The sequence below is a fragment of the Gymnodraco acuticeps genome, unplaced genomic scaffold (genome assembly GCF_902827175.1).
Source record: "Gymnodraco acuticeps unplaced genomic scaffold, fGymAcu1.1, whole genome shotgun sequence".
NCBI classification, from domain to species: domain Eukaryota; kingdom Metazoa; phylum Chordata; class Actinopteri; order Perciformes; family Bathydraconidae; genus Gymnodraco; species Gymnodraco acuticeps.
In genome coordinates this window covers 31663-55512 of record NW_022989817.1, presented here as the reverse complement: position 1 = coordinate 55512, position 23850 = coordinate 31663, and the positions used below count along the sequence as shown (strand labels likewise).

At 41.5% G+C, this 23850-nt stretch overlaps 1 protein-coding gene across 1 annotated transcript; it reads left to right on the top strand.

Moving 5' to 3' along the window:
- Nucleotides 1-1961: 1961 nt before the first annotated feature.
- LOC117556915 (histone acetyltransferase p300-like) lies at nt 1962-22381 on the top strand. Its single transcript, XM_034232513.1, is given in 12 exon segments — nt 1962-2463; nt 5558-6204; nt 12360-12372; nt 12375-12484; nt 14405-14732; nt 16730-16843; nt 17688-17927; nt 19875-19980; nt 20523-20648; nt 21129-21246; nt 21514-21790; nt 22374-22381. Coding segments are annotated over 12 exon segments (2169 nt in total). The 5' UTR covers nt 1962-2381.
- The last annotated feature ends 1469 nt before the right edge of the window (nt 22382-23850 follow it).

Here is a 23850-nt window from a genome sequence, read left to right as displayed (position 1 = left end):
AGAAATGAATGCAACTGATTATTTAAAGTTTAATGTTGTTTTTATAGGCAATCATTTAAGCTTTGTTAGTTCCAGGTTTAATATGTGCAATAAATTCATTTCAATAAGTTTTGCTATAAACATTGAAACAGTCCGGACCTCGACTAGTACCCATTTTTTATTTTGGACACCTCTGAATTAAGGTGTCCCAAAATGAAGTTACAGTGAGCCAGCAAACACAATACAATGACCCTGAAACTGAAGCAGCTGATTTGTATTTGGGCATTATGAATTAGATTATTTACACGTCATGTTTTGTCTACTGTGGCCTGTTAAAGTGTCTTCAGTGAAAAAGTCTATTTGTAAAAGAGAAATGATAATTGATAATGATAATTGTACAACCATGGAAATTACAATAGCTTGGGTGAAAATGTTTAAGCAAGGAATTTTCTCAACAATAAACGAGTACATAGCATTAATTCTGTAGTAGTAATGCCTTAATCAAAGACACTATACAATACTTATCTAGAGAAATTATCTATTTATCCGAAAAATATATGAATTTATTTTTACGTTATCATTAATATGCCTCTAAAATTTTTCACAAAGTTTTATATGACTCATTTAAGGCCATTATTTACATTAATATCCATGTGTAACAGGAAACAACACACACAATGCGGTTACTTGAAACAGTTTTTACTTTGTAGGGGACTATTTATCCAGCATATATCAAGTCAGATCATATTACTTATTACTTACTTATTTATGATTTATGTATAACATAAGTAGAATCCTTGTTTCTTTCCACACAGACACACACACATTGGAGAGAATGCAAACACATTTATATCCCCAGATTGATAAGTTAGTAAGAAGAAAAATACATAAAGATCTTGGGCAATGCCTGATTAAGGCCCTTCTTTTTTCCAACCCTGCACAAACAGCTTCTGACAACTTTTTGTTAATATATCGATGCTTGTTTTGCATAAAAAACAAGTAAGAAGGTAAGTGTGTCCTTGAGATATCTACATTCATTTGTTGTAATGGTGTAGTTGTTAAAATGACATCTTTGGTTTGATTCACCACACTAGTATTCTGTGTCATGAATAAGGCAATGAATGAATGGCTGTGGAACACTTACACCTATTCTGCAGATACTGTCCCAGCTCTTATACTGATGCAGGTTTAGAAGGAAATGTTCATTGTTTTTCGAAAGCTGGAAGTTTTGGGATGATTTTGAACACTTTTCCTGGAGTAATTGGATGTTTTGGTACAAGAAAAAGTCATGAAGAATATATTTTTCCAGCCATGGAGCCAACATGCAGACAGAGTCAAAACCAGGACAGGCTGCATAGTCAACATGTTACCTATGAGAAGACAAGCAAATCAAAAAAGGCATGATTTGGTTTTAGTGAATGAATCAAGTTCGTCAAATCGTCCTTTCATGCAAAGAGCTTTCAGTGTGTGTGACGCCAACATCTGTCTGCTGCACAACATCCTTATTTTATTCTTGTTAAAAGGCTGAAAATCGGATCAGCAATTAGATTACAAACTTGCATTTAAAATAACTGTTGCACATAATCCAACTTTAATCTTTGCAACTGTACCTTATCAAAAAGTTCAGGTTGATGGATGAATGAATGTCATTACAAATAACTTGTTTATTACATGCCAATCCCAGCTAAAAAGCATTGTTATTTTTCCTTATTGCATCATTTAAGATACATTTAGAAGAAAAATCCAACTTTTTGCTGCTGAACCTCACCAAAAAGCATATGCAAATTCAGGCTGCTGCATGGATGAATTCCATTACAAATACATGCAGATTCCAGCTCATAAGTATTACCAATTTCCTTATTGCAGCTGCACATTGTCCAGTAGTATTGTTTTTCATATTGCATCCCCTCATCCTTTACCCGCTGCCACCAGCAGCTCCACCACCGCCACCACCATCACTTCGCAGGCAAATAAGCCTCTTCTGCCCGACATTATCTCCATCCAGACTCCGCTGAAAAAGGAGGTTCAAATGACGGATGAAAGCATGGCCGAGAGACCAGGGGACAGTGTATTTACATCCGAAGAGGCTGTGCAAGTTTAGAGGGGAAGCCTCTGCGTGTGTCTCCCCCCCTCCTCCTCCTCCGCTGGCAGAAATTTATAAAGAACAAAAAATCCGACGAGGGAGGGAGGGAGGGGGGTTGATATTCGCCGAGGCTGAAATCGAGAGGCGAACCCAGGGAAAGAGGAGTGTGATTTCTACACGGGACTTTCCCCCTCTTAGTCCCCCGCAAAAGGAGGGGGAAAAGTCGCAATATTTTGGAAAAACCAGGAAGGAATGAGCTTCTAAGGGGGGCGTTTTGCAAGTGTGGATACTTTATATATATTTTTATTTCGGGAAAAATATGGCCGAGAACGTTCTGGACTCTGGCCCGCCTTCAGCCAAGAGGCCTAAACTCTCCCCGCTGTCCGCCTCCGATGGGAACGGTACGTGTTTTTTAATGGTATAATGTGGTGGTATTTGTTTAGTTAGCTCAGGTTTGACTTTAGGGAGGGGTACATACGAGTGGTGGGATTCAGTTTTTACCGTAGCTTGCTAACTGTTAGCTGTGAGGAGTGTGTGTCGGACGTGAAGAGCAGGTTCCCCGCTGCTAGCTCAGATGCTAACAGCCATTTTAGCCGGAGGTAGCTACGTTAGCATTGAGGCTAACGCTAGGATAACTATCAGAATCAAGCCCAACAGCAGGAAGAGCGCCGGACGTTGAAGCACATTTTGCGTAGTGGCCAAATGGTGGTACTACAACGTATGTGTCATTGGGCCCAAACATACTTTTTCCCATTGACTTGCATTCATAGATGTCAGAATCATAAACAGGTTTTTTGCCAAGTAGTTTTACACATACGTGGAATTTTCCTTGGTGTATATGGTGCACACATAAACACAGAAAACGACCAAGAAATATATACTTTATTTATCCCAAGTTGGGAAATTGTACAAGAATGACAAACTGTCTTAAAAATAGAATAGATAGAAATATAAAATACATATTATTCAGAAGAGTATCTTAGAATAAACATTATAAAATATGCAGATGGCGGAATTTAAGGCAAGCAATAACAAAGAGTAAGCTAATCTATTAAATATAGAGGGAAAAGCACACATTATTAGTAATAGAACAAATAAAAATAAAGACAAATAAATACACAGCCATGGCTTTAAAAACCCTCAAAATTAGCTTGATAAACTACCCATCACCTTTGCAGCCCTTATTTGAATCATTAGGGTCTAAAGAGTTGTAAAAATACACTAAAAGCTGAATCCAGAGTTATTTCTCCATTCATTTGACAGCTCAGTGGGAGAAAGCTCTACTGCGCATGCTCAATGGGCCCACATACGGGTACTTTGCTCAGGCCTTTTTGGCTCTATACGCCACTTTGCATCTCTCATAGGAATGAACGGTATCCAGTTTTCTCTCTAAATCCATGGTAGCTCTGTTAGCATCTCGGCTAACCGAATGCGGGTCCTCCACAGACTGTCTAATGGCTACTTTAGCCGGGGGGATGATAAACTCCATGCCATGCCGACTTATCATGAAGTAATTTAGTGTATTTACACTTGTGACCAATTGACAGTCAGCTACAGTAAACCCCCATTGTGTTATTTTAGTTTTTAAGGCGTCTAAAGCAGTGTGTTGTGTTGCCCCATCATAACTCAGACCCTTTCCCAACTAGCGTTAAATTCAATATATTCAAAGGATTTATTAACATGTAGCTACCGTGTAGTAATGGCAATGAACATATTATGTCCAAAGCTCCTCCAACAATGCAACATAAATATATATGAGACATAAAACAATTAAAATAGTGCAAGAAGAAACCGAGTAGTATAAGATTATGTTCCAAGACCAACGTGTACCAAGTAATGCAGACGAAGAAATAGACATGTCAAATAAAATACGATAAGCTAAACTGTGTGTGCAGGCAAGTAAATGCAAGAGTCTATATACATGTAAAGTAGAATAAGATAATGAAAACTGAACAGTGGAATAAGTACTGCTTACTGTAGTAATCAGTATTTATTCAACTATACAGTATTCATTTCACATTGTGTTCTTGTTTATCTTAGCTTCTTAGCTAGAGATGGTGGCGAGGCTAGCCTTGTGTGAGAGATAAATGTAGGCCCACATGTCCGACTGATTGTAAAGCTTCACATTGCCATTGTTGGTGTGTGTTTTTTTTTGTGGATGGTGTGTGACAGCAGCTGGAATACTGGCTAGCGCCATGCCACTACGATATTAGTGGAGTTAGCAAGTAAATACTGCTCCAATGAAGAAATATCATCACTTAATCCTTAATGTTGACCATAAACAGCTGCATTTTGAGCTGTCCACTCAGCTAAGGCTGTCTGTAACTGTCTGTGGAAAGGGACCTAAATCATCCACACATTAATGTTAACTTGCATGATGTATTTGAAGGATCAGTGCAGTGCTGTCAACATAAATATCTATATAAGAGATGCAATGTATTGCACTCAAAAGACATTATCTTCTTATGTATTTGTGGCACCGTCATGCAGAGTGTTTATATAGTGTAGAAATAAAAGCCTTTGACACATTAAGAAGCTATGGGACATTTAAAAAATGCTTTTGCATGATATTACTCTGTACTGGTTTAAAAAAGCAACTAGGAAATGCTGTCAGTGCTGCAACTGCAGAATAATATCATTGTAGATCAATCATTTAAATAGTCATAATTCATTCAAATGCACCAACAACACTCAGAAATGTCCAACACAAGAGACTAAATTAGATTCTGTTCTTTAAAACATTTGGGGGGGAGTGCTAGGCTTTTTTGTTTTGATGTCTATCATGCGTCTTATTTGATTGCCTAAGATGTGTGCAGTTGAACTCAGTGGATACACACTGACACAGCGAACGTCTCCATTTTGTGGCATTACTTGCTATGAAACGGTCCATTCGTCACCTGGTCGGCACAAACCTGTGTTTGCAACATGTTGAATAACTTTGCTGGACAGGGATTCTGTGTGTGAGCAGGCCATGTGGGCGTGTGTGTTTGCATATATTGTAGGTTTGTGCATGCACGCAACTTTGTTCTGGATTTCATCTGAAGTTAAGTGCTCAGTTGTGTTTTGTTTGATGTTATTAATTCCTGATGGGAGAAAATTGTCCGTACGCCTTTTAAACAGCTTTTATCAGTTCCATTGCGTTGTCAGACAGGCTTCACCTTTCCTGTTGTCCCCGAGTCAAATGTTATATTGGAATAAGGGATTATTTCGTAAAACCAAACATGGAAATGAGTTATGTTGACCATAAATAAATAAAAAAGGAAACTTGTGGTTATAAGTCAGAATTAAGTTGGCTTTAAATGTGAAACGCAGATTTAAGAATTTATGATGTATACTATATGCTTCATAAACAGTCAAACTATGATTGACAAAAATGACAAAGTTGACAGGCAGAAGACACAACGGTCAAAAATGAAGGAATAAACCAGCACATTTTTGTTGTCTTCATCTTCCTTTGACTCCTCCGCCTAAACTGTGCATTTCTTCTCTTTTTAGATTTCGGCTCACTGTTTGACTTGGAGCACGATCTCCCAGACGAGCTCATCATCTCCAATGACTCGGGTCTGGTTAACGGAGGAGACCTCAGCCAGCTGCACACCTCTCTGGGCGGAGGAGGACCTGCAGGTCTGGGTCCTGGAGGAGGAGGCGGCGCTGGAGGAATGGGGCTCGGACTCGGACTCGGAGGTCAGGATGCGGTGGCAAAGCACAAACAGCTGTCAGAGCTTTTGCGATCGGGGGCGCCCAACGCGACGCAGCAAGGGCACCAAGGAGCCATGGGCAGCCCAGGAGGGTCCAGCGCTTTGGGGCAACACTTAGCGAACATGAAAGCATCTCCTGGTCCTCCTCAGATGATGGGCCAGCAGCACCTGTCCCCTCAGCAGCAGGCCAGCCTGATGCAGCAACAGAACGCTGGCATGATGGGTGGCATGAACAGGGCCATGATGGCAGCGCAGCAGAAAGGCAATAACGGACAGCAGCAGCCAGGCATGATGGGGAGCCAGGTGATGAACGGCTCCCCCAGGATGGGCTTTGGGAGTCAGGGGATGGGGGGCAGCAGCAACCTGTTGGCGGAGACCCTCCAGCAGCAGGGGGCCGGGGGCCAGGCCGGGATGAGAGGCCAGCAGCCCGGAGCAATGAACAAGGTAAGGGTCCTTTTTAAAAAAAAAGTTTTCATTATAATCATACAGAATGTCATTGAGCAGTCAAATACATATCGAATCAAATATACCCCCCACCCCCACCCCCACCCCAGCATGAAAGAAAACAAAAAACATACAAAGAAAACGACAAACAAAAAGACACCTACAATATTGCTTTAGAAATGGTAGTTGCCCAGATTTCAGCAACACTCAAATCTATACACAATCCTCTTCAGAGTTAAATCCAGCTTGCACTTTCTCCTTTTAATGATAAAAAGGCTGTTTTTTTTCACCATGTGGTGTAACATTGAAGTTATATGGAATATTATGGTTGTATATATTCATATTGGGTGAAAATAAACTGCTGCAGTTCAAGTCCCCGCTCTAAAGTCATTTGTAGAACCTGCATTATCTTCTAGTAATGCTCTAAAAACCGTAACTACCGCCCAGGGGTGTAAACGATACTATGGTCTGGATCGCTATGGACGCAAACTGAAAAGGTCGTTAGATATCCTCCTCTTCCAGACGCGCCTTCATTTTGAAAATCCGATCTGCATCATCATATCCGTCCAAGCGCACCTCAGTCCAGTACGGAAAATATATTTGAGCTGCTTTTTGTGAATATTGATTAGGGCTTTCCGATTATGGCAAAAATCATAATCTCGATTATTTTGGTCAATAATTGATATCACGGTTATTAAAAACGATTATCCATTTACTTTGAAAACATCCATTTATTGAAAAAAAAATTTTTAACAGTTGATTATCCTGAACTTTAAGTTTAATTCAACTGAAAATCCAATAAAAAAAATTAAAATAATTACATATATATTTTTTTTAAACAAAAATAATAATCGTTTTATTTCGATTACGTTGTTTTCGTAACCGTTGCAAGCCACAATCGTAATCGAGATTAATATACGATTAATTGCACAGCCCTAATATTGATGGAAATCATTGGGTCAAATGGACATACTATGGTTTCATATCAATCAAGTCACTTAATTAAATCTTATAAAAAACATTTTGGCAGACTTTCCGATATCGGCAAATCTAATCTGTCCAAAGAATCAAAAAAGTATTGCAACGTGATGAAACTAGTGACCGTGTTTCCCTAGGATGGAGTCATAGCAGCGGTGCTAAGGCACGTGGGCCCAGCATAATGTGAGCGCGTGGAATTTTTTAGTGCGTGCGAAGTGCGCCCCGCCAATTTGTTTATATGTGTCTGCCAGCACAAGAAAGGCTCTCGAGGCCTAGTGCCAGGGCCGGTTCTAGACAATTTGCTGCCCTAGGCGAGATTTTATATGTAAAGAATAAATAAAAAATCTCTACCGAAGACAAATACACTACAAAAACAGAAACGTATTGATATAGGTAATATACGTAGAAATGGCTTCAAATGTATTCAGTATTGTATGAACATGTTTTAATTGGGGGGTGGACTTCACATCCTCTAGGGGGGTCCGAGGGTATGCCCCCCCGGGAAGATTTGTGTTGAACATTTTAAAGTAAAATGCTTCAATCTGGTGCACTTTGAGCAGAATTACTAGAGACCTGATCTAGGGGGTACAACTCTAAAACACCCATATGAAAAAGATCGGTTTACATTTTAATAATCCAATAAGTATGTGAACATAACCGATAACCTACCATAGCCAATAACAAATAAATGTAACGTATTTTATTTTTGTTGTTCATTCATATCTTATTTTACCTTAACATTTATTTATTTATTTATGCATATTTTTGTATCTCTCCAACTTTAAACGATATTTTTGGTTTACTGTCCTATAGTATACATTGGAATGATTTCAAACCTGTTTTTATTCATCCTAATAATTATAAAGGAGTGCCTTGGAAATATGTGTTTACATAATTTGTGGTCAAAACGTTTGAGACCCACTGAGATAACTTAGACTAAAATGAACTATCTAAACACTCAGTCCTTTACCTCACTGAGCCTCTCAGTCTGACAGGAGAGCTCTCCTCCACCCTGGTTGTAGAAACATCTACTTCTTATATCCGTTAGCGCAGCTAGCACCAGATTCTAATAACAACAGCGCCGGTACTGGTGCACCCTCTCTCTCTCTCTCCAGTGCATGACATTAAGGATTTTGGGAGATGGCCCTGTGGGCCATCTAAGCTAATTTGCAGATGGCCCTGAGCCCAATAGAGATTGCCTTGAAAAATGCGGGCGGACGAAATGACGCACGAAGGGTTTGGGGGGCCTCCCCCTAGAACATTTAGATGGTTGCAGGTCTTAGATGCTGTCTGGTTCTCTAGACTGAATTATAAGATGAACCACCACAATATTATATTGTACAATTTCAATTGTATTTTTCATTTCACTTGTTTGTTTGTTCTTGTTTGTGTTTGCTCGCTTGCATGCCCTGCATAGCTGTAAGAAACACTTAAGTTGTTGGTCAAGACACTTTCCATCTGATGAAGGCAAATGCCTTCCCAGATGTAAAAAAGTAGAAAACATTACATTCAGTTATAACTGCCAAAACAAACATTATTTACACTATTATGGCCCCTGTTAAAAATGTTTGTAATGTTATCTACTGTAAGTTGGTCGAACGAATGCCTCCTCATCCGGAAGCTGACCGATCAGACCCGAGCAGCAGTCGAGGAGCCGAGCGCATCCGCGAAGCACACAACATGGCGACGTCAGAGTTCCCATTAGCCGGCAAATCTAAATCTCTTCGGTCAAAATGTCCGGTCAAAATAATTTCCCTTTAGTGCAATACCGCTTCAGTTGCGCCACTTATGTGACAGACAAGAAGAGTATGTGACAGACATGAATAGTCAATTATAATGTCTAAAGAAAGAGATGTCCTGTGTGGGTTGATTGTGCGTTGATCTGTTGGTAATGCCTCGGGGTTCCGGTGGGCATGTAAACAAATGCATAATGCTGCGCTATACTTTGTGGCCTCACCCGGTTTCATAGCGACGCTTATTGTTTAGGTGTCTTTTAATAAGCAGGTAGTCATATCATTAGCTAGAACTAGCTGGATTTGATCGATATGGACATAAACGCGAGTGAAGTCTAATCTGACGGGAGAGAGAGATCAGCTGCTGCTGACGAGTCGACACGCAGCTCTGCATGATCACCTGCAGCGGTGAGCGGACAAAACACACTTCAGGTTAGAATATCACACGTAGCTATTTTAATGACCTCTCAAACTACCGTAACTAGTTATAGATATGTTTAATTTTACTGTCGGGTCACTCATTACTGATCCGCGAGCTGCATGATACTGGCATAATAGATTGCCCGATCGGGCAACCAGCAGGTGAGGCTTCATTGCCCGAGCTAAATACTAGATGGCCCCGGGCCATCGGGCAGTCCTTAATGTCGAGCCCTGCCCTCGCTCGCTCCCATGCTCACTCACATTTTGGCTGTGAGCTGCGGGCAACTGATAAGCCAACACCCTCCACTTTCATCACTTACAGCGCCCATCGTACAGGGCAAATGAAAAGTGTAACTGGGGTGAAAAGGGTGTTACATTTACTTAATTATGAATATTGTTACATCAAGGCCGAAAATTAGGATGAGCGCCAACGGTCAAAAGTGTTTTTTCCCTCCCAGAGCTACCAGCGCAGCGCCTCCACAGATCTGGCGCCCTAGGCGAAATCGGCCCTGCCTAGTACATACAGTGGCAATGTCTCAACATTTAGCAAAAATACACCTTTATTGAACATACATTAACACAAATACTACAAATCCACATAACAAACAATCAACAATGAAAAAGGACGGACTAAGCAGCTCCAGCATGTCTCCCTGACATGGGCAAACAGGTTTTGTCACACTTCCAGGAGACGGGCCGCGAAAACCACCTCTCTGTGGCCCTTCACAGAGCCCCAAAGGACGGACTAAGCAGCTCCAGCATTTCTCCCTGACATGCGTACTTCCATAACCTCGCTCACCGTAAGACCCCGATGAAAAAAATAAAATAAATGAAAAAGTACACTTATTATTATTTTAATCAAAAAGTTTAAAAAAAAAGAAATATATATATTTTTCAGCTATTTGTATATAGGGGAAACACTGAATGATCTACACCCCTAAAACCGCCCGTTATCTTACTTTTGAACATGGAGTTCATTTGACAAGCTTTTGCACATGATTGATGAAAGCTCATGATCTTATGTTTGTGCAAAACTATTAACGCATTATTTTTAGCGTTTTCTTTAAAGTGTACTGCTTTTTGGAAGGCTTTAGTTTGATTTCTGTCCAGAAAGAGATGCTCTGGGTCCTTGAACGTACCTCTGTATGTTAACATCCACGAGGAAACGCTACAAGCTCTTGATTGGAGTTGAAGTGGCAGAGGGCTGCTCAGTCTGTGTGATTGAAAGTCTCACTGGAATGACATTAACTGTGTTTCAGCCGCGGTGATGCTGCTGAATGAATGTGATGGAGACACTGATTTCTGATTTAGCCGTTGAAAAAAGCACCGAGATGGTTTCCAGGTTTCGTATAAGGGGGCAGAAAGAAAGATGGAGTGGTCTTTCTGAAGGCGATGCAAGTAGTTATAAGGAGGAAAGGAACGAGCAGCAAATCATAGAAAAAAGTTCAAATAACTGACGGAGGAAAACAATGTTTGTCGGATTTCACATTCTGCTGGCTGCTGTTGATGTTGAAACCTGCTTAACTCATTTAAAAGTACGTCTTCGATGCTCTTGAGCAGTTGCGCAAGTGGTAAAAAAAACCACGTTCTTTTGGGAGATAAATACTTTGGCACGAAACAATGGTGTGAGGAAACATCCGCAGCCTTAAGCAGCGCAGATTCGAGCTTTTTGGAGACATTTGAGCTTTTTTGTCAAGAAAATTGTGCTTGACCTTTTATGAACCTGCATCGTTTATCAAACCCGAACTACTGCAGCATTTTTGGACCAGAGCCTAGCTAGAAAGCATTATTTTCTCTGTATTCCCACTGTAAAAATAAATACTAAAGTGTACACCACAAGCTTGAGTCCACACAAGTCTTTGCGGCTCGGCACGTGACGCCGTGAGGACGACATTCAGGGGAGTTTTACCTGTCAGCAAATGAACCCCGTAATTCTAGTGTTTAGTCAGTTTAAACCTAATTAAAAATTGTAATTAGTTTTAATTGGTTGATTAGGTAGCTCATACATTATGCATGTCATTACACAGACTATAAAAGCTACATTTAAAAATAGAAAATCAATAAAAACACACCTGCTTTGCACAAGCCTGGCGTTTAAAATGTCATAGAAAGTGTGAAGGAAACGCAGATCTACGAGACAACAGAAGATTATTTTGCAAAATGTTAAAACACACAATACCTTTGCATGCACAGTTAAGAGAGCAATCACTTATAACATCAGTGAAATGGGGTTGATACTATAGTTTATTGTCTTCTCTAACTCACCAACAAAATGTTGACTATCTAGTTTGCTTACTGCACATATTTTCTAATTTTATTGCATTCTATTTCAAAGTAAATTACTGCTTTATTTTATTTTCTATTTTACTAATATTTTTTCGTATTTTTTTGGTAATGTTATTATAGTTTTCTCAAAATATGCACCACGACACCAAGTCAAATTCTTCCTCATACGTAACCAGTGTTTCCACCAGACCAGGGCTAAGAGGGCGTCCACCCGAGAGCGCGGGGGTGGGGGGTGTGACGTCACGTCGTGTCACGTTGAATTTTGAATTGAGCTGTCCCTTTATAGATACTATCTCTTTACGTATTAGTGATGGGAATTCCGGCTCTTTTTAGTGAGTCGGATCATTTGGCTCGGCTCACTAAGAAGAGCCGGCTCCTAAACGGCTCTTCATGTTACCACAGTTTACCACGGAGCCTCAGTTTCGCCGCTGCGAGGCTCCGGCGCTCGCAGTTCACGCGCGTGCTCCACTAGCACCCCCCGTCAAGGCTCGCCGGCAGTACACCTTCCGTCACAGGAACACGCTTTGCTGGCGGCGAAAAGAATCCCACCAGACTCCTTTGCCCCTCCAACAGAGCGATGTCCTTGTTCCTTTTCCCTTTTTCGTCATTTCAAGCGATAAAAACTCGATCTTCTCTCGAATTATTTTTATACAAGACGCCCCCCCGGCGGAAACGCTGGTGTCAACCTCTCTCATAATAAACCTGTCTCTGATTCTGATTCTCTTTTCTTCCTCTCAGATGGGGATGATGGGGAACCAGGCGGCCCATTTGAGGTCCGTATGCGTGGGGAATCAAGGTCTCTGGGCGGCGCGGGCTGGGGCCCTCAGCTCCAGAAAAACAAAGGTCCCAATCAGCCTGGCCCAGTTCAGTGTGGACAAGAAGAACCAACCCATGCAAGGAATGGCCAGCCCCCATGGTAAGGAAAAAATACAAGATTTTTTCGATAGATTTAAAAGATCACCTATTATGCAAAATCCACTTCTTCATGTCTCTTCTATTACAACATGTGTCCCCTCTTCTTCATGTCTCTTCTTCATCAACATGTGTCCCCTCTTCTTCATGTCTCTTCTACATCAACATGTGTCCCCTCTTCTTCATGTCTCTTCTACATCAACATGTGTCCCCTTCTTCATGTCTCTTCTACATCAACATGTGTCCCCTCTTCTTCATGTCTCTTCTACATCAACATGTGTCCCCTCTTCTTCATGTCTCTTCTACATCACATCAACAGTGTCCCCTCTTCTTCATGTCTCTTCTACATCAACATGTGTCCCCTCTTCTTCATGTCTCTTCTACATCAACATGTGTCCCCTCTTCTTCATGTCTCTTCTACATCAACATGTGTCCCCTCTTCTTCATGTCTCTTCTACATCAACATGTGTCCCCTCTTCTTCATGTCTCTTCTACATCAACATGTGTCCCCTCTTCTTCATGTCTCTTCTACATCAACATGTGTCCCCTCTTCTTCATGTCTCTTCTACATCAACATGTGTCCCCTCTTCTCATGTCTCTTCTACATCAACATGTGTCCCCTCTTCTTCATGTCTCTTCTACATCAACATGTGTCCCCTCTTCTTCATGTCTCTTCTACATCAACATGTGTCCCCTCTTCTTCATGTCTCTTCTACATCAACATGTGTCCCCTCTTCTTCATGTCTCTTCTACATCAACATGTGTCCCCTCTTCTTCATGTCTCTTCTACATCAACATGTGTCCCCTCTTCTTCATGTCTCTTCTACATCAACATGTGTCCCCTCTTCTTCATGTCTCTTCTAATCAACATGTGTCCCCTCTTCTTCATGTCTCTTCTACATCAACATGTGTCCCCTCTTCTTCATGTCTCTTCTACATCAACATGTGTCCCCTCTTCTTCATGTCTCTTCTACATCAACATGTGTCCCCTCTTCTTCATGTCTCTTCTACATCAACATGTGTCCCCTCTTCTTCATGTCTCTTCTACATCAACATGTGTCCCCTCTTCTTCATGTCTCTTCTACATCAACATGTGTCCCCTCTTCTTCTTCATGTCTCTTCTACATCAACATGTGTCCCCTCTTCTTCATGTCTCTTCTACATCAACATGTGTCCCCTCTTCTTCATGTCTCTTCTACATCAACATGTGTCCCCTCTTCTTCATGTCTCTTCTACATCAACATGTGTCCCCTCTTCTTCATTCTCTTCGTCTCTTTCTACATCAACATGTGTCCCCTCTTCTTCATGTCTCTTCTACATCAACATGTGTCCCCTCTTCTTCATGTCTCTTCTACATCAACATGTGTCCCCTCTTCTTCATGTCTCTTCTATATCAACATGTGTCCCCTCTGTGGAAAGAGACTCTGAAAGTTTCAGGAACAAAGATTCTCTCTCTTTTTGATCAATTTCTATAAAAACCTGTCTGAAAATGAGCTGATCAGATTTTGGCCACTTTATGATGTCATAACGATGTTTTGTCTTGTGTAACCATTAGCCAATCAGCAACCAAGGTAACCCCCCCCCCCCCCTTATCACCTGAATCTCCTCCTAGAGCACCATTGAGTTCTTTGTAACCAAATCTCTCTCAGAGGGGCGTGGGGAGGGGCTCCTTATTTTCATCTAAAGTAACAGACAGAGAATCAGCACTTTGGAAACAGGGCTGAAACAGAGGGGATTATGGGTAATGCTGCAATGATCTGTTTGGTGTTTTCAGCCAATCAGAGACAGGTTCTGTATATATCTGAGACCTATAATGTATTAATGAGAAACAGTATAATAGGGGACCTTTAACGTATTCCCTCCTCTCTCAGGGCTCCCAGCAGTCGCAGCCCGGTGTTGTCGGCCCCTCTGGAGCTCCAGTAGGTGGAGGGTCTCCAGGGATGGGACCCAACGCTCAGGCCTCTCTCGTGGCTTCGCAGGTTTCTGCAGCTTCCTCCGCTGCCGGAGCGCCGCCGACAGCCGACCCCGAGAAACGAAAGCTGATCCAGCAGCAACTGGTCCTTCTTCTGCACGCACACAAGTGTCAGCGGCGGGAACAAGCTAACGGGGAAGTGAGGCAGTGCAACCTGCCACACTGCCGCACCATGAAGAACGTCCTCAACCACATGACGCACTGCCAGGCCGGCAAGTCCTGTCAGGGTGAGTCGAAAAGACGCTGCTGCAGGCGTGTGATGAGTCCCTGTGTTTGACAGGAAGGGAGTTTAGAGAGACGGCTTTTATCAAGGATAATATAAACAGTCGTATTGTATTTATATTACAATCAAGAGGCCGTGTGAGATCACAGTCATGCTGTATTTATCCAGGTTATAATCATTTCTGCGGTGGCAACTTAGCTTGTCCATTGTCATTAGGAATGGATATATGGGGAAACATCTATTTATTTCTGATTAAATACCCCGATATTGCTATGATATTCAGAATATTTGAAGTAGGAACATTTAATGACTAAGTGGATGAATAATAATTGAGCTAGAAAAGTCTGATCAATTCACAAAATGACATAATTTCACTGAAATACATACTTTAATTTGGGGGGGAAATATGTATGTGTAATTCTTGTCAGAAATCTAACATCACATCATTATCACAATATTGACATTTATATTTTGCACAGGCCTAATTGTTGTCCAAAGGAATAGTATTTAAACAAAAGGAAGCCCCATCATACCCGTTTACATGTTCATTTTCCTTGGTAGTTTATTCTGAAACAACCATGTGATTCATTTGGATGTACTCTCTATACAGTAGCCCTCTCCTGGGTGATGTCACTGTTTATGCTCGGATGCTTTTTCTTTTATTTCTGAGTTTGACATCCTGAGATAAATTACCCCGACTGGCTGTTCTCCTCCTAATAAAGGAATATGTCACCCAACGCACCCTTTAAGCAAACGACAGAGGAGGCATAACATATATATTAGCTTGTGGTTACAAAGTAAAAACTGTGAGTTAGAGATATAATAACCTCAGCTTTAGGTCGACTTCCTAACAGTGTGTCAGCAATTTTAGGAAGGATTTAAGGCAACTGGCATCTCCTAGGTTACTTTTAATATTTTTCTCCATTACCTCACCTCACTTTGTTTCATCCTTTTGTAACTTATTTGACTTAAAGGGGGACCTATCATGCAAAATGCACTTTTTGATGTCTGTTATACATAAACATGTGTCCCCGGTGTGTCGGGGAACTCACGCAGCGTCAGAAAATAAAACCCTCTCTCTTTTCCTCCGTACCCAAATCTCTAAAAACGGGGAACAACGGAGCTGATCCAGATTTGCGTCCGATACGACGTAATATCTGAAATGTGGACCCACGGCCCAATCAGAAACGTTGCTATCAGAAACAATGCCCGACTGTTTTGGACGTAATATGGTCGGTGTTTACATTAGCATGGCTAACACTCAGAGCTAACCTGTACTGGAGAGCATGTGTGTGAAGAAGCAGGAAGTAGAAAGGAACTCACCTTGTGGTATAACCGGCAAGAGAGAAAGCCTTTGAGCTCCAAACTGTTTCAGAGAGAATCCTTGATAATCCATGATATGGCGTTTCATCACGGCAGCATTTAGTTTAGACGGTAGCTGCCGGGTCCCGCATAATAACATTTATTTTTTATCAATTATTTATTTTTATAAACCTTTATACCCAAATCAACACTTTTGAAACAGGAAGTGAAACAGAGGGATATGAGGCATGGCTAGAATGGGTGATCTGTTTTTTGAGCAAAACACTTCATAGACATGTTTTTTATATATTTGTATATATCTGAGACCTACCCTATTGCCTAGAAATAGCATGAGAGGTGACCTTTAAGGCAGTAAAAACATGTGTTTGTTTGCTTCTCGACAGAAGTTAAAGGTAAAATGTTTCACAGGAAATGCTTTTATTTTGAAGTGCAAGTATGTGTCCTGCTCTTACTCCTTCCTTCTGAATACGAGTATGTTGAATGCATTTTCCCGTTTTCTACCGTTCTTGTTGAAAACTGTGACATTAATCAAAAGTAAACACGTTCAGTTTGGACAAGATTCGCTTGGTTCTTCATTTGAAGCTTCTATTACACAACACATCCCTGCTCTCCTGCCTGTTTTCCTCTCCCTCATATACCTCTGTTTATGTTTCTTTCTCCCCCCATCCCTCCCCTCAGTGGCGCACTGTGCATCCTCGCGGCAGATCATCTCTCACTGGAAGAACTGCACGAGGCACGACTGTCCGGTCTGCCTGCCGCTGAAGAACGCCGGAGACAAGAGGAACCCCCAGTGTGAGTGTCGGTATCTGGCCAAACAACGCTATACATTCATTTCCTGCACACTGCGCTGTACAGGAAATTATAGTCGTGTTATATCATCATCAATGTTACTTATTTCAGGCCTATTTGCGAATGCATCGATTTCTGTAAGGGCTGTATCGAAGACTTCAGATCTTTATTCATAACTTTAATGTCAGAAATCTAAATCAACAAATGCTCCACAGCTTTCTAAAACATTTGTACTGCATCTGTAATTAACCTGGTGTTTCTAAACACAGATAAAGATAATGCCACTCTAATATTTTTGTAGGTGAGAAACACACACACACACACACACACACACACACACACACACACACACACACACACACACACACCGGCTCAGTCAGTAGGGGCTTGGACTGGGAGCTGTAGGGTCGCCGGTTCAAGTCCCCGCACAGACCTAAATATGGAGTGCGGACTGCTACTTGGAGAGGTCCCAGTTCACCTCCTGCCCTGCCGTGGTGCCCTTGAGCACTGACATGTATTTATGTTGACAAACATGACAAGTAATACATCATAAAAAGTTAATTACATTAAAAAAAAAATCAGGATTTTGTAAGAGGACTCACGTTCAAATATGAACTCAATCGAAGCTCCGGATAAATAAATAAAAAACGACATTTGGTACAGCCCTAAATTGTATTATTGGGCGGTTTGAAGCTATTGCCTAGTAGTGAGCTAAACGCCTGTTATGTTCTTATCAATGCAGCATGATTTTTGCGAGCTTTTTGAGTCACACGTTTGTATTATTTGTACTTGATGTTCTGTTAAGCAGATGTAATATCAACACTCCTCTCTCCTCTGCTCCTCTCAGCTCTTCTTGGTGCAGCAGCTGCAGGTTTAGGCAGTTCTCTCGGGTCGTTACCGGGCGGACCACCAAGCGCCTCGAACCTAAACCCCCCGAGCCAGATCGACCCCAGCTCCATCGAGAGAGCCTACGCAGCGCTGGGCCTCACGTACCAGGGGAACCAGATCCAGGTCCAGAGCGGACAGCCCAACATGTCCAACACATCGCTGCAGGGCCCGGCCGGCATGAGGACTCTCAACACAATGGGTGAGTTACGCTGCATTCAAGATTCAGGATCCAAGGCTTTTATTGTCATTTGTACATAGCTACTGTTAGAAAAATATCACTGGTCACCGGCTTGAGCTTCAATCTCAGGATCCATGTATTTATGATCCTCTCAAGAATGGAAGTAGTCATCACATACAGAGCATCAACTAGTTCCTGAACAGTGTCCTTCACATGCTACTACTACAATTACTTATACTACTACCACAACTACTACTACTACTAATACTAATACTACTACAACAACAACAACAACAACAACAACAACAACAACTACTAACAACAACTACTACTACTAATACAACTACTACTACTGTTAGAAAAATATCCCTCGTCTCCGGCTTGAGCTTCATCCTCAGGATCCATGTATCTGTGATCCTCTCCAGAATGGAAGTAGTCATCACATACAGAGCATCAACTAGTTCCTGAACAGTGTCCTTCACATGCTACTACTACTACAACTACTACTACTACTGCTACTACTACTACTACTACTACTACTACTACTATTACTTATACTACTACCACAACTACTATTACTACTACTACTACTACTACTACTACTCAGAGTTCCCGTTAGAATATCTTTTCGCCGGTCAACATGTCCGTTAAAGTTGAAATCTTCTGGACAAAATGAGAAAAGTGCCGGTCAAAGGTCTTCTTTGTTATTTATTGAGCTTTAAAACAAATTGATATGATTCGATATTAAACAAACTAATGATAGTAGATTAACTACATTATTCAAAATTGTTCAGTAACTTATAATAACACGGGAATAATAAACGGACCGCTCTCCCTCTCCTGACATGCAGCTCGCGGATCAGTAATGAGTGACCCGACAGTAAAACTAAACATATCTATAGTTTAGGTAGTTTGAGAGGTCATTAAAATAGCTACGTGTGATATTCTAACCTGAAGTGTGTTTTGTTCCGCTCACCGCTGCAGGTGATTATGCAGAGCTGCGTGTCGACTCGTCAGCAGCAGCTGATCTCTCTCTCCCGTCAGATTAGACTTCACTCGCGTTTATGTCCATATCGATCAGATCCAGCTAGTTCTAGCTAATGATATGACTACCTGCTTATTAAAAGACACCTAAACAATAAGCGTCGCTATGCAACTGGGTGAGGCCACAAAGTATAGCGCAGCATTATGCATTTGTTTACATGCCCCCCGGAACCCCGAGGCATTACCAACAGATCAACGCACAATCAACCCATCCAGGACATCTCTTTCTCCACATTACGTGTTAGACATTAGAATGGACTATTCTTGTCTGTCACATAAATGGCGCAACTGAAGCGGTATTGCGCTAAAGGGAAAACATTTTGAACGGACACTTTGACCGGTCTTCAGCATATTTTACCGGTCGTAATCCGGTAATTACCGGCTAACGGGAACTCTGCTACTAATACTAATACTAATACTACTACAACAACAACAACTACTACTAACAACAACTACTGCTACTGTTAGAAAAATATCCCTCGTCTCCAGCTTGATCTTCAATCTCAGGATTTATTTATTTTATTTTAGGATGTATTTGTGATCCTCTCCAGAATGGAAGGAGTCATCACATACAGAGCATCAACTAGTTCCTGAGCAGTGTCCTTCACATGCTGATAGACAAGAGAGGGAGTTACACAGTCACAAGATGGAGGAATAGAAAGCAGTATTCAATGTTTACTTCAGATTAGCTCCACGTCAGAAATGAGCATGCTTGATGTCTCTCTCCATAGAGGCTGAATCATCATGTTAATCACATAGCTATCATATGCCTCAAACAGTCCTGATGCTCTTCTAGGTAATCACACATCCTGTCATGTTCACAGCTACAGTTGGGATACCTTTGTTATCATTTGGACTCTGATATTGGAAGAGGACATTCAGTATTATATACCCCCTAATAACCTGTACCTGTTCTATCTATAGGTGTGAATCCTTTGGGAGTGAATGGAGGCGTGGGAGCTTCAACTCAGAGCCAACAATCCAGCCTGCTGCAGGACACCATGATGCACCTCAACGTCAACACACAAGGGTAAGACAGGACACACACATTCAGCATTATTAAAGGGCACACAATGTACACAATATCAGTTTTTTTTGTATTACTGCACATATTTTCGGTATCAGCTGATACTGATTCCGGCGATCGGCCCCTAAATTGCCGATTGGAGCATCCCTAGTTTCAAGTATTAGTCAACCAGTAACAGCGTACCTCTCAAAAGCTAACATAAAATGTAATAAAGATGGCCAACCTTTCGAAAATAAATGACAAATAATAGTAAATAAACAAAAATAATAATGATGGTACGAGAATACAAGTGTGTTAACAATTCTTACTGTATTAGTAGATGCATTACAGGGGCCCATCGCTTGATAAATGTTTCTGTAGGCGTAATAAATATGTTATTTGCTCCATGTGGTGGATATCCCACACTCTGAATCCAGCAGTTATAGGTGGGAGGTTCTGGTTTCAACCATTTAATGGTGATGCACTTCAGGGCCGCTGTCAATACAATTCCACATCAATGTTTTTAAGAAGTAAATCATCAAATAATTCCCTCCTTTCTCTCCCAGTCTGATGAACGATTCCAGTGGGGTCGGCTCGATGCCAACAGCAGGTCCTCCCTCGTCGTCGGGAATGAGGAAAAGCTGGCATGAAGACATCACACAAGACCTGAGAAACCACTTGGTACACAAACTGTAAGTATCCAAGAAGAACTGTACCATAAAAACAAAAATGGCTCTTTAATGTATTCTGTTAATACAAGTGGTTACTTCAGCAGTAGACCATTGTATGTCTCTGATTGTAGTTAAGGTGTCTGATAGTAGCCTCAGTTAGTGCCTCTCACATATAAATGCTAGTAACATTAGCAAGACTTCATAAGCGTTTGGCTGAGAGACGATGTAGTACATGAATGTGAGGTTAACTCCTCGAAACACGTCTCATGGTGGCGATAACTCAACTATTTTAAGAGATTAGATATGAATTGCTAAAGGAACCATATTATTAACACCAGGGCTATGACTATTCACTGGCACTGTCCCAAAGTCACCACACAGAAAGACTCCTACCAAGACTAAAAATGACATGTGTTGTTTAAGAAGTATTCTGACAAAAGACTGCATCAAATGATTATATATTTCCCCTTCTTTCCCCCTCTCTTTGATCTCCTCCCACAGCGTTCAGGCCATCTTCCCGACTCCAGATCCCGCCGCTCTGAAGGACCGACGAATGGAGAACCTGGTGGCCTACGCCCGAAAAGTGGAGGGAGACATGTACGAGTCGGCCAACAGTAGAGTAAGTTACTCTGGCCTTTTAGCTCAGTGTTTTACTCAGGAAGGAAAGAACGTTTGCCTTTTTAATTGTGAAGCTTTAGCCAGAGTCAAATCAACTTCCCAAATCACATTGTTGGACGTAGGAGAAAATCCAGAGCTTATGATCTTCACTTGTTGTTACTTTTTGCTGCAGATAAATCCTGTCTGTGTGTTTTTAAATTGTTGCTAACTTCTCTGTTTTCCCCCTCCTGGCCACATTTTCCTTATTTTCCTACCCTCTTTCTGACAGGCGGAGTACTATCACCTGCTGGCGGAGAAGATCTATAAGATCCAGAAGGAGCTGGAGGAGAAGCGGCGGACGCGGCTCCAGAAGCAGGGCATCGGCATCGGCCTGGGTCCGCCCCCCGTTGGCCTGCCTCCAAGTGAGTCCACACCAAGCCCCCAGGAAGTGCGCCGGACTCTGAGGAACATATTCGTTGTAGCCAAACGGCGGTACTACACTTCCATATCAGTCGCTGGGCCCGGAAAGACTTTTTCCCATAGAGGCGAAGTCCCGCCCATCTACTTCCGACCCATGGGACCTTATTTAGGAAAAATTATGTATTGGAGTCAATGGAGAGAGAAAGATTATCTTTCGATCCCGTTTGAATTGTGCCATGAATTACACATATGATGTTTGTCAATCTTAAATAATAATTTCCATGTCAAAAAAGTCAGTTTGTCGTAAAACTGTTGAAATATAAGACTATGAAAAATACGCAACTAGAAAGACTACAAATCCCAGAGTCCCGGTCCCGCATGCTGGCTCTCACGGAACCGACTAACTCCCCTTGTGTGTGTGCACAGCTCTCAACGTGCCAAGACTTGGAGTGATTTTCACCTCTTTGAATACTTTCCGCCTCGTTCTGAAAGAAAGAAGTGAAAAGTGGCAACGTGACGGCCGTCTTGGTGTGTGGTGCGAGACGGGAGATGTAGTTCATTGAGCGGTTTCACACAAAAAAAGTGACACATTTAGATTTGTTTGACTTGAAAAATTATCTTTTAAATTGACAAACATCATATGTGTAATTCGTGGCACAATTCAAACGGGATCGAAAGATAATCTTTCTCTCTCCATTGACTTCAATACATACTTTTTCCAAAATAAAGTCCCATAGAGGAAAGGAAGGGACATTGCCTCTCTATTGACTAACATTGGGAAAGAGACGTCTGTAAATCGTTGGATAATTTTTTTTAACTAAATAAACTACCCAGTATGAACGTTTGTATAGCCCTTATTAAAAACATTCGGTCCTCAAGTTGTAAAATGTGCTAATAACGTTATTCTGAGAGTTATTTTCCTCGGCATTATGAACGCGCATCTAACCCACGGGACAGCGCCGCCCGGCCCGTTCATGTGACGTGTTCAGCACTACATGAGTTTTACCTTTACCCATGGATGCACAATAAGAACGGATTCTATGATTATATGAATACTTTCGTGACGTTTCGCTCTCTCAAAAGTTCGGCCATTTTGTCTTCATGCGCCAATGAGCAACTCTCATAGGAATGAACGAGGCCCCGCCTCCCACGCTGTATCCAGTTCTTATTATACATCCATGCGCAGCTTTAGATTCAGATTCCCTTCACTACACAGAGTACAGCGAAATTCCAAGCATTCCCGATAGTGCAATCACACATAACAGACAGTATAAGTATCATTTTGACAATACAAGCTAAAACTTTTAATATATAATATGTGACCTGCTCTATCGAAATCAGTCGCATTGACCCGAAGACACATTTTGAGTTGTATACACTGTTGGAAAGAGGAGATTCTTAGCTTTCTAATGATATCAGGATTGTTGTTCTACTCCAAATATTAAGCGAAATATGTCACATTATATAATGACTGTCACCGAGTCATCATTTTGAGAAAAAGGCCTTCAAAGTTTCCTCTTCTCTGGAATCCATCGATCTGATTGGTTATTAGCAAATGATCAAAATACTACGGAGGGAAGATATTTTCGTTTGGATTACTGGTCTGGGGAAGCTCGCGAGTGTGTGTGTGTGTGTGTGTGTGTGTGTGTGTGTGTGTATACGTGCGTGTGTGTGTTTGTGTAATTTTGCGTTTGTGTGTATTGTGTTTGTTTCCCGGGGAAAACCCTCACGAGAAACACCGGCTGTTGTTATGCCTGCTGTGACGTTAAATTACTCCGTTCTCTGCTTGTAATTATGCCGAAGCTTCAAAGTTGTATTTATCATCTGAATTTGCCGAAACAAGTTTAATATTGTGAAAGCCAAGACTTTGTTTAATTGAAATCAGATGAAAACAAACTGTAACGGACCCTGCCGTGTTATCTATGATTACTCTACTCTTACATTCATAATGTCAGCCGGAGAGAGGGGTGGCGGCGCTGCGGAAGAGCAGATTGCCTGTCATCTTCCCTTTACAAGCTTAAAGAATGTATTTATCGTGTGAGTTTGGAAATAAAAGTTTCATATTCTGAAAGCCAAGACTTTGTTTGTTTAAAATCACCCCAAAAAAATAGTTTTTTACGCAAATCCACGTTTATTTTGAAATGAGCCGTTGCGACTTCCGACTGATTTCGATAGAGCGGGTCACATATACAAAGTGACTATATTG